Genomic DNA, 15,552 nt, shown 5'->3' with positions numbered 1-15,552 from the left:
ATGCACTATCTCTTAACCGCATCATTAATTTAAGATTTGGCGTAAGCCAAGGAGCCGGAGGTTTAGATATTCTTATGGTTTTAAAAGGCGCGTGCATATCAAATAAAAACAAAATTTTATCATTAAAATAATCAACCATTTCATCAACATTATGTAAGAGGTATATGTAATCAAAATTAATTAAATTCAAGTCCCGATTAAAGCTAACGTAGTCAAAATTAGAAAAATCACGGAATGTTCTATATTCCGGCAGTTGTTTAGTAATATTAATGTTTAAATGACACTTTACCAAATGGTGGTCAGAAATGCCCTGCATATTTAACACTTCAACATCAGTCGGCAAAGTTACATCAGATGACACAATAAGGTCAATTAAAGTTTTACTCGTCGCTGTAATCCGAGTAGGAGAAGAAATAAGTTGATGTAAACCATATTTAGTTAAAAGGCTATTTAAGGCAACGAAGTCTTGAGTTTTTTTAAGTAAACAATCAACATTAAAATCACCACCAAAGATTAGTACATCACATTCAGGCAATAGTGCTGTAAACGCATTTTCAAGCTGTGCAAGGCTATCTGATAAGTTAAATCGGGGAGGTCTATATAAAGTACCCAAACAAAATTTTTTACCACGAATTTTAACTGAGATCCAGAGTTGTTCAATAGCATCCCCATAAGGAATGTCAAGTAATTTAAAGTTAATAGATTTATGCACAAAAAAAGCAACACCACCTCCTCTCCCTTCGCGATCCTTCCTAACAATACTATAATCAGCAATTTTGAAGTCGTCACTACGAGTACTATCATCCAACCATGTTTCAGATAAGCCAATTACAGAAAATTTTTCATTAAAAACTAAGTCCTTGAACAAATCAAAGCCAGTTCGTATAGATTGAATATTAAAGTGAGAAAAAGAAAATTTACTATTATGCATACTAAGATCGCTAACCGAGTTCCTGATATCAATCTGAACTAATATACATATAACTATAAAAACTAACATACATAAGAATGCTCCATTAAACGTGTTTAAGCAAAAATACCCATAAATAAATTACTTAGAAGTTTTATGGAAAGTATTTAAACCTAAAGTGTGTCTGAACTGATTAGATTAACTAGGGGGGAAAAATCACATTAAAAACAGAGTTCCTAAAGTAAATAAGCTATATTAAATATAATTCCATTCCTACCGCATCGATGAAGTTAATCAACGCAATCATACAAAGTTTTCTTGCCATCCTTTGGCATATAAATTTTACCACCTACAGTCCAAACCTTGCCTCTTCCATATTTTTCTATCGCAGTTTCCAAAACCATAAATCTTTCCCTAGAAAGGTCTTCAAAAATTGAGATGTTCAAATCCGACCTTTTAAACTTTTCCTAGCTCCAAAAACTTCTGCTCGTTTCAAGTTATTAACAAAGGTAACTAAAACGGGACGTGGATGTTCCATACCAAGTCTTAACTTACCCATGCGAAAAGCACAGTTGATGTCTGAGACAGAGCAAGGAACATTTAACGTTTCAATTATAAATAACGCCATAAGTTCAGGAACATTTTCTTCTTTATTTTCTTTGAAACTATGGAATTGAAGACCATTGTTTTTAATAGATTGCTCACAGGAACTAAGTTTGTTATTTAATTGTTTAATTTCCTCGTAATTGGAAGAAACTGTACCACTAAGAGACATAACAGATTGGTTAAGGTGAGTAAGTTTTGCATTAATTTCATCTAATTTATCCAGCTTGTTTAACTTTTCATTAAACTGTATGTCCATTTGCACTAATCTATTCTCAACCTCTCCAATTTTTGCAGTTAATTTAGAAACAAAAGAAGAACAGTCCTTATTAATTAAGTCCTCAGAAGCACTATCACCACAGCCAGTTTTATCCATCTTAGTATCTGCTCTCGTTTGAGGCATGACTATTAAATCGACGTGGTAGAATAAACANCCTCTCCAATTTTTGCAGTTAATTTAGAAACAAAAGAAGAACAGTCCTTATTAATTAAGTCCTCAGAAGCACTATCACCACAGCCAGTTTTATCCATCTTAGTATCTGCTCTCGTTTGAGGCATGACTATTAAATCGACGTGGTAGAATAAACACTCCAATTGATGCAGATTGAACTATCTACGGATTAGTTGCAGTGCAAACAAAATCAACGGATCACTACAGCAAAGTTCAATGTATCTTTATACAGTGGGCACAACGACAGCAATTGAATTAGGTATAAAACACGTAATCGAGCGTAAATTGCAGGAACTCACGACCCGCTACTATGCACTCCCTAGCATCGTCGACAATGACAATTTAGGTATTGAATTTATTGTTACACATTTGGCAATCAATGGAAAATGATAAATAGCAAAGTAGATACTTCTTATCTTCTTATTTGACCCCCCCAATAACTACGCCACTGAAGTGTATTTTGGAATAAGTTATCCATGAAAAAATAGCCCCTACTAAAAAAAATGTCATCCCCCAAATTGTATCACTAATCATTTTTTTTCTGCCAGAACAACCCCTCCACCTTTACCTACATATACTACAAAGGTCATATCTGTCTTTTATATGCTTACATGATAATCGATGATTATTTTAACAATCTTTCCTCGGGCGCTTTGTCTTTCTTTCTCCTTAAAAGCACGTAAATTTTTTCGATTCCACCACAAGATCTTAACAGTTTTTCAATAAGGATTTTTCCAATGAAACCTGATCCTCCAGTTACAAGAATATATTTACCATTAAAAAAAAATCACTGACAGACATTGTTTAAAAATAATGTAAAAGAATATCTGAAAAAAAATTGTTATTATCAAGAGCTTCATATAAACTTAAATTAATAAATTTAAGATTGCAACTAGTCAGCGAAAAATCTAATAAGTACATGATACAATATAACAAAGTTCTTGAACTCTATTATATGCATGCATATGTAACCTGAGGGGTTATTTCTTTAATTATCTACCTTTAATTAATTAACTATTTTATTCTCGAAAGGGAGTTTAATATCATTATACTTTAATTCATACGTGGGAACTTAGAAATGTTGTATGTTCAGAAAATGAAAATCCAGGCACTTACCCTTTTTGCTTACGTAGACTGTAATCCTGGCTGGCTGTACAGGGTGACACTGAGGTTGGAGAAACAAAAGGAAACACCCAACTTCCAGGAAGGGTTTTATTAACAATAACAAAACAAACAAACAAACAAAATGAAAACACAACGGCTCTAGCAACAGTATTAATGAATTGATTCAAAGCCACAGCGTACCGAGATTCAGGAAATGCGCGCTTCGTACAAAATTTGGAAGAACTATTAAATTTAATTAATTAGCCCGAGACTCGTAAAGTTAAAACTAGGTTGACTGCTCATTGTGAAGTCTAAGGAAGAACTGCCGTTCTTGCAGATCTTTCTCCTAAATTCCACAATTCGTTTTGACACGCCCATTTCTTGGGTCCAGAAGTTTCGGTTCTTATCCTATTGACGGGGACCTGAATATCGGGACGCTGGTATAACTGACTATATTAGGTTAATACTTATTTAATTGACTGGATTTACATTTTTATAAGAATTCTGACTTACTAGTAATTAACCCTAGCCTTCCCTTAGACTCCGTATAGCAAATACGGGGCGGATTAGTCAATCTTATTTAATTAATTATTAATATCTTCCTAATAGCTTGGAAAATCCGTCGAAAAACCAGCTGACTGATCTATCCTTTCTTTTCCAATTATTATCAGTTTACAATTTAATCTAATTCTATTTTTTTTGGAACCTCTACGCTCTTTTCGCGGTTTCGCGCGTTATTAAAATATCGGTTTTTACGCTGGCGTCTCCTGGACGCACCAGATGACTACCATATGGCCCTGACTCTAAGCTAACTTGTTAAAAATATTGCTAAATTTCGGGTGGCCTTCCCCGAAGGACCGTCTTGGCGACGTTACCTACTTGAAACCCATTAACCCCCCGATAGTTTGTGACGACTGAAATATCTTACTTTCCCAGAACTAATAAATAAATGACTACACGTCCCGGCTTTTGTTACACATATAATAGACAATACTGCAAATATGTTTTAGTAATTAGATCCACCAAGGCCTCTTTCTACAGTGTAGGAATGTACCGATGGTCTATCAGAAGTTACGTGAGAGCGATAAAGTAAGTCATAGAAATCCATGTGATAGACAAGGATGGCTGTAATGAAGGCGTCTAATAATCAACGTCCATTTCGCCCTTCCACAAATAAGAAGTGGATCTTATTTGTGGAAAGGCGAAACGGGCGGTGAATGAGACGCCTTCATTATAGCCATCCTTCTCTATCGCATGGATTTCTATGGCTTACTTTATCGCTGTCACGTAACTTCAGATAGACCATCGGTACTTTCCTACCCTGTATGTCAACACATATTTGTTTCATATTATATTTAGAAAATAGTCTAATGCAATATCTCATTAACGTCATACGAGCTGTCAGAATGCTTATATTTTATCCTTAACACCTCTTTTAATTTAGGTATAAATTAAAAAAAAATGCGGTTTTCGCAAATAACTGTTGACCCAGCTATGATTACTACTTTCTGTTCACAATGAACAAAAATATACCACTCCGTGAAATATTACAAATAAAATTGGTCATATGCTCAATTACACTCTCTAATTCTTTGCCTCTACCCTTTACCGTTTAGCAACAATATGTTTTTTTTAACAAATAATATGGTTGTCGTGGATTGGTCAATTCAGAAATTTAACTCAATTATTTAATTTTTGGAAATGTATGTGCAACTATGACCCGTTGCTGGTTATTGAACTGGAAGGCATGAGGGGTGACGTTCGATCACGGTCCTCGATAGGTCTGCAGAGGTTCCGTAGTGAAGTTCGTTTTAAGTCTGAACTATTAGTCCGTCTTGATTTTACCCAACTTTGAAATTTCGCCTACAAAGGTACTAAAAATCGATAACTTCATATTTTTTTGGATAAAATATGCCGCGTGCGAGGTACCCTTAGAATTTATTAATTTAATTTCAAATGTTACGTAATAATTGTTAGCAAAATTCAAATGAATTTACTATTTACACACAATGATGAGAACAACAAGGTCGCTTTTTGAATACAATAAAAAAATGTATTCATTGATTTGTAAAAATCATAATAGACTTTAAAAATCAAATCTGTATACAGGTAGTGCCACTAAATCGTAATAATTGAAATTAATATATTTTAAAATTCAATCGTTACTCCGTAAACTGCAAATCGTTTGAAAATTCAACAGACAATTTGTGTGGGTGTTTTAGGTTTTTAATACAAACTGTTAGTGGTGTTTTCAAGATAGAGGGCGTTAAAATGTTTGAAAAATATCACATTTTATCAATTACCTCCGAAGTTGTTTGATGTGGATTGGCGAAAATTGAGGAAATTATGTAACTAATTAAAGGGAATAATTTGGTACAATTTTGTATACAAGGTGATTTCACTTTAAATACAGAAACTGCAGGAATAATTTTTTTTCTGGGGGACGTGGTATGCAAGATGAAGGGTACTAAAGAGTCCAAAAAAATTTGTATTTTCTCCCCAAGACATAGTTGAAGGTTTTGCATCACACTTCAAGAGTGCATTTCTAAACTCTGACAATGTGCTCCGTTTTCATGAAGATACTTGTGTTGGTGTTACTACTTTAAGGCCTTTTAAAATTGACGGGTGTGATATTAGAAGTGCTGCTAAGAAAATTAAAGCCAATCTAACAACGGGTGCTGATTGTATACCTGCATTTCTTTTAAAAGACTATTTGAGTTGCCTTGAGGCACGATTATGCAAAATATCTAACTTAATATTAAATAAATGTATATTTCCAGAATGCTGGAAAGTTTCCAAAATATGTCCAATTTATAACTCTGGTTCAAAAAGTGTAATTAAAAACTACAGACCTATAGCAATTATCCCGAACATTGCAAAGCTTTCTGAATCTACTGTATCATCTGTTGTGTCCAATCATATCTGCAGGCAAATTAGTAAGAACCAACATGGTTTTATTAAAGGTTGTTCAACATTGACGAATGTTTGTAACTTTACTCAGTATGTTTCGGAAGCTCTTAATAGTAGATCCCAAGTTGATGCAATTTTCACAGATTTTACCAAGACGTTTGATCACGTTAACCACAATATTTTGATAAACTGTGGCAATTTGGATTAGACGAGAATTTGATTAATTTATTTATGTCGTTAATGTTGAATATAATCAATAATTATGTAGAATAATAAAGGATTCAAATCGCAGTTGTCTGTTTCAACAAGTAGTGTTACCCATGGTTCAAATTTAGATCCAATTATGTTTCTCATGTTTGTTGATGATATTGTAAAAGATATAAAGTCTCAAGTATTTTTATATGCAGATGATTAAAAAATGGTGAAAATTATAAATAATGAAGGTGATTGTTATTCCTTTCAGACGGATCTTGATCTTTTGTATTCTTGGTGTCTGGCAAATAATTTAAGTTTAAATATTAGTAAATGTGAAACAATGATTTAGGTCTAATTATGTTTCTCATGTTTGTTGATGACATTGTAAAAGATATAAGGTCTCAAGTATTTTTATATGCAGATGATTTAAAAATTGTGAAAATTATAAATAATGAAGGTGATTGTTATTCGTTTCAGACGGATCTTGATCTTTTGTATTCTTGGTGTCTGGCAAATAATTTAAGTTTAAATATTAGTAAATGTGAAACAATGACCTTCTCAAAGAAAAGAAATGTCATACTGTACGATTATAATATAAATGGTATCTCTATTGAACGAACCTATAAAAAAAGATCTTGGTAGAATTCTGGATCCTCAGATATCATTTTCTCTTAATTATGAACATATTAACAATCAATCTATGAAAATGCTAGGATTTATATTTCAAAATAATAAGCAGTTCTCTAGTATCGATTGTTTAAAGGCTCTATATTATCCATTTGTAAGATGTCGTCTTGAGTACTGTAGTGTCCCTTGCAGTCCACATTATAATGTTCAAATAAAACTGCATGAGCGTATTCAGCGTAAATTTTGTAAATACTTATTTATTATAAAACATAAAAGATATCCAAACCAAAATTATAGTTGCAACGATTTATTAAAAGAGTTTGATATACAACCTTTGTTTATACGCAGAAAAATTGCTAATATAAGATATCTTTACAAACTTGGTGCTAGATATTGTCCGTCCTTTAAATTTAACATTCCTCACAATAATCTATATTTGAAGTCTTCTTTACTTTCTATATGTAGACAGTATAATGAAATGCAAATGTTTGCTGATATCTTTGGTGATAATTATAATTAATTATTTAATTATTTTGCAGTGTGTAAAAGATGCAGTTTTAACTAACTCAATTTTTTAATCTTGAATTATCATGTTCCATTATTGTTTGTATTATTTGCATTCTCGTTATATTTTGTTATTTACTTTGTACTACTAATTTATTAGGTATTAGGTATGTGGTAATCCCATAACTTTTTGTTTGTTACATTTTTAAATTTTATGTATCCTATCTATGGACAATTTTGTCTGTTGAATTTTAATAAACAGTATTATTGTTTTCTGTCATATCTTCATATTGCGCTTAACGATTTGAATTAAATATATTTTTTCCTTCGGAAAATGGGGCGGCACCTCCCAGTAGCACGCCACTGGTTAAAGCCACAAGGTTAATATTACACTCAATGAAAGGTCTAATTAAATGAATACGCTGTAGTAAGCGACTCTGTAGGAAACAAGTTTATTTATTTATTTAAAGTGTCATATTTCTGATAAAAAAAAGATGAATTTAAAATGAAATTACATTGTAAGAATCAATTAAATTAGTTTTGGAATAATTCACCGGAAACTATTCATTCAAGTGGGCCTTGTACTCTGTTTTGCCTAAATTTACTTTGTTCGTCCTGTGGTAAACTTCAAAAAAAGTTGCGCAACTATACATGATCAGATTCATTCAAATAAGGACCAGTAAGATTAATATCTGAGAGTAAGTTTAAACAATGTGTATTAAAAGAAACTGGTGGTAGATATCAGCAATATAGGGTACAATTTTAATACTGGCAGAATTATTATTTACAGGGAATCGATCAGTTTATTTTTCTCATATATAGAAATCTGATTCCGAAGCACTAAATAAAAATACTCTATAAGAAGTGGTATTATCATCTTACCCCTTCCTTCCTTCTATTTCTTTCTACCTTTCTTTTATTTATTTTCAGTCTTGGTATTCAATCTAGGATCATTTAAGTTATCGGGGAAGTAATCCACGTGAAAATGCATAAAGTTCAGTTTTAGGTTATCAAACATCTAAGTTCTCTGAAATTCTCCACCACTTTCACTATGAGAGATTTATAATTGTGACTTTTGTGCTTGTTTAAAAAAGCTTTCTATTGCATTATTGAAGCCTTGCCATCCATTCTTCTCGGTTTCATTCATACTTAACCCATAACATTCACCTTCGTTGTCCAAAGCCTTACCGAATTGTTCCATTGGTCACAAGATTTGTGCGTAGTGGAGGAAGCAGCTCTGTGGATGAACCTCGATAATTTAGTTGGCTATAGAGAAGACCAAGGTGAGCAATTTCGCCAAGATGTAACGGGAAAAGTATCAGGATGAATATGACGGCTGGCTACTGTAGAATTAAAGGTTAGTGGGGACTAGTGCAAAACTGATTTCAGATTCGTGTTTAGCAGGTCAGAAAATATGGAGATAAAGTTACAGGTTCAAGTATATAGACCAGCTTCTATCACATTACGATCCTTAAGCATATTTGCAAATAATAAATTTTTTGGGGATTTGGGTGGCAGGATGTATTGAGGAATTATAAAATTATAGTACAGAATGTTTTTTATTATCTATACATGCAGACATAGTAAATTACAATTCACTAAAATAAACTAAATACGAATTTATCGTATTGTTAACAACTGTTATTATTTCAATTTTTGATATCAAGTACCACAATAGTATACCAAAAACGGCGACGTGAAGAACACTGTTCAGAATCCAAAATCTGAAATAAACAAAAATAATACATAATGGTAATGTTTGTTTCCAGTGCCACTGGAATTACAAAGAGCTACAGATATTTGAACTGAAAATAAATCTATTTTTTGACATAGTGATTATTTTCCCTAGTTTATAAAGGAAAATGCTCTCCAACATTAGAAAATTTCTTACTCTCGATATTGGCCTAGAAGTGGATATATCTAATAATGGCGTGTACTACGGGAACAATTATTACACCCCTATCATGTACAAAGGGTTTAGGCATTAAAAAACAATGATTTTCAGCCCCGTGTGGAATTTTACCAGTGGTTTCTACATTAAATAGCACAAGATCCGGATACTTTTCACGGATGAATGTTGTTTTACAAAAGGTGATATACTAAATTTCCACAACGTTCACTATTGGTGTGATGTAAATTCGTACGAACAGAGATCTTCGGTCGGACGAAGGTCGGATATGAACCCTCTGAACTTTTTTGTTTAGGGGTGTATGAAACAAAATGTGTACTGAACGCCTATTGTCGATGTATCAGTTCAAAAGTATATTTTTGCTGTAGCTAATGAATTTCGATAAATGCCGGGAGTATTTGCACGTATGCGGACTAATTTTTATCGTCGTTTAGAAGCATGTTTATTAGCAAGTTTATTAGCAATTGTAGAAATGTAAATAGATGATGAATAAATTACTTTTGCAGCAATTTATTTTCCAATGATTAGGAACAGTAGGAACAAAATAAAACAGTTCTATACTGAATTTAAAATGACTCCATTATACCTATTCAGTATAATATTTGCAATTTGCTGCAGTAGAACCACTGCTTAAGATAATAACTGAAAAGTTATATATATATATATATATATTTTTTAACTTACATCATGGTGTTCCTTATTCCTTTTTCAATATTGTATTCTTCATCAAACAGTAACTTTGAGGAAGATATCTTTGCTTGGCGCCAAAATGCATATCTACCATCTGAGTTCAATTCAAAATAGTGTCCAAAAGAAAACGTTTGCGTTCCATCCTCATCTACATGTTTCTGTAAAGCCTTCACTTTTGCATTTTTAAATTTCCATGAATTTCTCATAAAATGCGATAACACCGTATTAGCCAAAAGCAATTTCCGCTGAATTTTAAGAATCCTAAAAATTAAATATGAATCATGAACTAGATCGGAGTGGTCAAGCCTTCTTTAATTTCTTTAAAAAAAATAAAGGAAATATACAGGTTCCCTTAAATGACTCAAAAGTACAATGTTCTAAGCCAAAAATTATCTCTATACCAAGTTACTTAATTTAGTCGTTAGATGGCGATACGCGATACATTTTTAGTTCTTTTAAAACTCTTAAATCGGATTCTAATTAAAATTTGTGTGTTATTATTGGTGTACAGGTGCCACTTTTTGACATAGTAACCGAAGTAATTGCATATTCTACGAAATGGGAAATATAACAACTTCAGTTTTTATTTTTCTCTCATTACAATTTTTGTTTTTCGTAAAATTGTTGTACACTTAACTGTTTTTGAGTAGGGGAAAGTAGCCCATTGTGAAACCCATTTTGAAAAAATATTGTAATGCAAAAATTTAAATTTTTCAAATATTATCTAATGGTTTTGTTGAATAATCACGGTGTCTATTTTGAGAAATAAGTATTAAAAATTTATTTTTGCAAATCAGTTTTATTAAATATAATATAATAATAATAATAATATAATAACTAGCTACTGAAAAGAAAACGTCTCCTAATATGAGACTGGACATATACAGGGTGATTCATTAACAGTTGGAAAGTCGAAAGCGGAAGATACTACACGTGAAATGGTGACCATTGGCGCAAACATGCCTTATCCGAAAGTTGATAGTTTCGGAAATACAGGGTGTTGAAAGTTAAAATTTTAAATCGTTTTCTTGCGATTATTCTGAAAACGTGTAGGTTAGGAACTTGAAAATTTGTGAAACTATATTTTTTTAGGTGACGAATAGGATGCGTGTTGTAATTTCAGCATTGCTCGTTGAGGGCGACACTTACGACCGATTTTACCGAAAATTTAGTTAATAACTTTTTACCCTGTATGTCTAACATGAAACTTGATTCAAAACCTGAAAGAGCAATCATTTTGCCATTAATTGTGTATTCTTGTTTCATTTCGGTATCTCGATCCGTTTTCGAGAAAAATCGATTTAACGAACATTATGTTCTGATAATACGAGTCAGTGTTCGAAGAATCCACCTTGACATTTACACACTATACACAACGTTTTCTGAGAGATCTTCGAGTTTAAAACAACATATTGGGATTGCGTTTGACTCCGTTGGCAGCGATTTGTATTCTTTGCCACAACTCTTCACACGAAGCAATAATTAAAATAAATAAATTTCTAAATAATGGATATTTTCATCCTGTCTGTTTGTAACAGTAAATAATCGTAGAATATTTGTGTTTGTTTGCGGAATTTTTACAACTATACAGGGTGGTCCGTAAGTAATGGTCCATAGAGACATACTAGATTTTTTACTTCACAATATTACGATTGGAGCCAATATGCCTTAATAAAATGTTGATAACAAAAAAGATACAGGTTGTCAAAGTTGGAAATTAAAAATTGAATTTTCGTAATAATTATAATATTTTTGAGTGTATGAACGTGAAAATTTAGGGGTAGATGTTTTTGTATACGAGAAATCATAATTTGTTATCTATTTCGATGTATCTTCTAGAGGGCGCCACATACGCCGTGTTTATGACGTAAATACGAGCATAATTTTTTTATCCACAACGTTAACGCTTCTTTTTTTTAAAAATCTTAAACCTACATTATTTTCGTGAAAAAATGGTATACTTGTCATTAGCTCTAGAAATTGTCCGTTTTCAAGAAAAACGCATTTCAACAATCTGCTGCATGTTTCATTACAGGAAATTTTATCGTAGTGTGCACTAATGAAAACATTAATTTTGACAATTAAACATTATCCCTTTGTACACATTAAAATACAAATTATCAAGTTGATAAATTTTACATACAAAACCAGTTAACCCATTAACCGCCAAGCATTGAATTTGTGGTTAATAAATAAAATCAGTGGCTTTATCTGAGTATTTGTACGCTACTGAACGAACTTTAAGAAAAAAAATTAAAATATGTATAGCGGATTGGAAAAAAATAATGTTGCGATTTCGCATCAACAGCCAAATGTGTTTAAAAGTTTTGTATATATTTGGTTACATTTTTACATGAAGTTTACAACAATAATTTATGAAATGACGCGAAACAGTTCGAGTGCAGGTGGACTTTGCACTTCTGGCACATAAACACCGTTTGGCTTTTGCATAATCTGCAGCGTTTTCTCCTTTTTTCCGTATGCCGAATGATGGTATGCCCAACCCTGTCTTTCCGTATTTCATCTGGTTCTTCCATGCCTTATTGTTGATGTATTTGGTTCATTGTCCGCATCAGTCAAATTTGTGTCTTCACATTTTATGAGAGCCATAACCAAATACGATCTGACTTCTAGTTGCGTCGTTTTGGGAGAGTTTAGTCTACATAATTTCCAAACATTTACAATGACACTATCCACAGTATTTATAAATAAAGGCCACCACCATTTTTTTCCACGTACTCTAATGCGGTAGTTCGCTATACCGTTATCATGCAAATCAACGCCGCCCATATACTTATTGTATTCTTTTATCACCAGTGGTTGAGTTACATTCACTTCTTTTTTTTGCTTTCTGTCATATCGTTTTACAGACTGAATGGGATTTACGGCAATATTGTTTGTAATAAGAGTTACAACGGAGTTATCATTCCACCTCACAACACACGAGTTAGATTTCGAATCAAATCTAAAGTCAAAAGATCCTCTTTCTTTCTTTTTTATAGCATTTTTTGATTCTAATTTACAATTGATAATACGATTATCACGTATGGTACCCGTGGCATAAATATTTTTTTCTCGAAGAAAAGAAAATAGTTTGTAGGAAGAAAAAAAGTTGTCGAAGAATATCCTATGGAAAGCCGGATTTTCAACAACTTTTAGCAAACTGACAACAACATCTGCCCCGAGACCCATTTCCGTTTTTTCTTCCCTAGCTCCGCCGTATGGCATAAACTGAAATAAATACCCATCTTCAGAACAGAGGCACCACAGTTTGAAACCGAAACGCACCGGTTTTCCCTTTAGAAACATTTTAGCAGAGTGTCTACCAAAGTAAGGTACCATTTCTTCGTCAATGGAGAGATTATGTGCGTATAACCCAAATTGTAAATTTTTCTTATTTATGGCATCAAACAGTGGACGCAGTTTCGCAAATTTATCATTTTTATCTAGCTTAGCGTTATCACAAAGATGCAGGTTTCTTTTTATATTCCGAAATTTGTTTCTACTCATACAGTTTTTTACAAGTGGCACACCCTTGTCTTCATCTCTACTCCAGTACATTTCTAACTGTGGTAGAGTGTGGTATCCAGAAAGAATTAAAATTCCTATAAATCTCTTCAAATCTGATAATGTTATAGAGAAATCATGTATATTATTGTCTTTAGCATATTTTTCCGAAAAATGTCGTATTTCATTTAGTAAACCCTCATCGAAAAACATGAAAAAAATATCCAAAGGCGATTTATCAGCTAATAATTCCGCTAGATTCTTTTTGTTGTCTTCCTCGTTTGATACTGGTAAATTGTCGTATTTTGGGTGTTTTTTTCTCCAGTTTGGGGCATAGACAGTATTTTGTTTAGGCGCACGTTTGCCTTTAGGTGCCTCAACACAAATGTCGTTTTCCATTTCAGGAACTAATAACTCGAATGTACCAGCTACATCTTGAGGTACAATATCCCCTAAAGAATATATTTTTGTATTATATTTATTGTTCGTCCCTATAAAGTGAAAACTTACCTAGCAAAATATTTTCGTCTATATCTTCCTCGTCCGTAAGTTCATCAACGGGGGGAGGTATAATTACGGCATCAATCTCATTTTCGAGATCTAAATCCTCTAACTCGGCTTCCAATTCTTGAAGAGTTAGAGCACGATGACGCTCGTAATTTTCACTCCACATGGTTTATTACACTTTCCGATATTTTTAAACGTACTGATTTTACACTAAGTTATTATAGGTTATCATCAAAAGATGCTCTAAATTGCAACTGGCATGAACAAGCCTGTGCACGTCGGCCGACAGCGCGTGTTGTTACACCCCACTACTTTCGGTCAAATTTTTATCCTATTACGCCGTTGATGCGAAAACGCAACTTTAAGTTTTAGCGGTTGTAACTTTTTTGATAATAAAAGTGTCATATATTTTTTTAATTTATAGTAACAAGCGATAATTCCTTCGAAATATGTCAACACTACAAAGATGTATATTATGAAATAAAATAGTTAGCAGCTTTGCTGTATTAGACTGACAAAACCCCAAAACTATGCAAACTTTGAAAGTGCAAAATCAACCAAAAACTTCACTTATTTTTTATGAAAAACATAGTCTGCTATAAATAAATGTAAGCAAATATGAAATAACAAAATTCATCAAAAATATACTTCTCTGATTTTTGTGAAAAAAATTATAAATAAAACGTTGCGTTTTCGCAACAACAGGGTTTAATGGGTTAAAGGAGAAATTTAATTAAACAAAACTATGATTTTATCAGGCGTTTAACAAGTAAAAAACTGAATATATACCTAAGAAAAAATAGGAAATGTTTCAAAGTAAATTTTCAATATGTCCACCATTCACCTCGATGCACTTGTCCATACGATTTATGAAAGATCGTCTAATATTAAATAATACCATTGGATCAAAAAAAGTTGAGGCATTACTAATTTCTTGCCAAAGTTGGACGCGAGTATTTATAGTGTTTTTATAAACAATTTCCTTCATTGTGCCCCATACACCAAAATCTAAAGGGTTGAAGTCTGGACTACGTGGCGGCCAAGGAAATATACTACCACGGCCAATCCAACGTTCAGGAAAGTGTTGGTTTAGATATGTTCTTACTTGATGAGTAAAATGTGGCGGAGCGCCATCTTGCATGAACCACATATTTTGCCTCAAATTCAGTGGTAACGCATCCAATAGATCAACAAAGCTATCTTCTAAAAAATTTAAATAACTTGTACCATTTAAATTTCCTGGCAACTCATATGGACCTAGAAAATGGTTTCCAATGATCCCACACCAAACATTAATCTTAAATTCATGTTGAAAGTGCCGTTCTCGAGTTACATGAGGATTTTGAACTTCCCAACAATGCTTATTTCTTAAATTGAAAATACCTCGGCGAGTAAATGTCGCTTCATCTGTAAACAATATTCTGTTGACAAATGTATAGTCAGTATTCTGCTTGTTCCGAATATCACTTGCAAATTGATATCTTGAAGGAAGATCGACAGGTAATAAATTTTGAACTGGTGTAAAATGATATGGATGATATTTTTCTTCATGTAATGTCTTTAAAATTGATGTTTTATTAATTCCCGTGGCTGCAGCTAATCGTCTTGAACTAGTTTGTGGATCATCTGCAATGC

At 32.7% G+C, this 15,552-nt stretch overlaps 1 protein-coding gene across 1 annotated transcript in view; it reads right to left on the bottom strand.

The window, feature by feature from the left end:
- Positions 1–8,892: 8,892 nt before the first annotated feature.
- The window catches only part of LOC108912900 (fatty acyl-CoA reductase wat-like), a 35,204-nt gene continuing 28,544 nt past the window's right edge, over positions 8,893–15,552 (bottom strand). Inside the window, exons 7-8 of the mRNA XM_018718316.2 lie at positions 9,898–10,164; positions 8,893–9,028 (exon numbers count right to left, since the gene is read on the bottom strand). Coding sequence (XP_018573832.2) covers positions 8,893–9,028; positions 9,898–10,164 — 403 coding nt within the window. The remainder of the gene's footprint in view (positions 9,029–9,897; positions 10,165–15,552) is intronic.

The sequence above is a fragment of the Anoplophora glabripennis genome, unplaced genomic scaffold (assembly GCF_000390285.2).
Source record: "Anoplophora glabripennis isolate ALB-LARVAE unplaced genomic scaffold, Agla_2.0 scaffold1129, whole genome shotgun sequence".
NCBI classification, from domain to species: domain Eukaryota; kingdom Metazoa; phylum Arthropoda; class Insecta; order Coleoptera; family Cerambycidae; genus Anoplophora; species Anoplophora glabripennis.
Note: the sequence above shows the minus strand (reverse complement) of the source record. Positions and strands in the feature narration are given on the sequence as shown.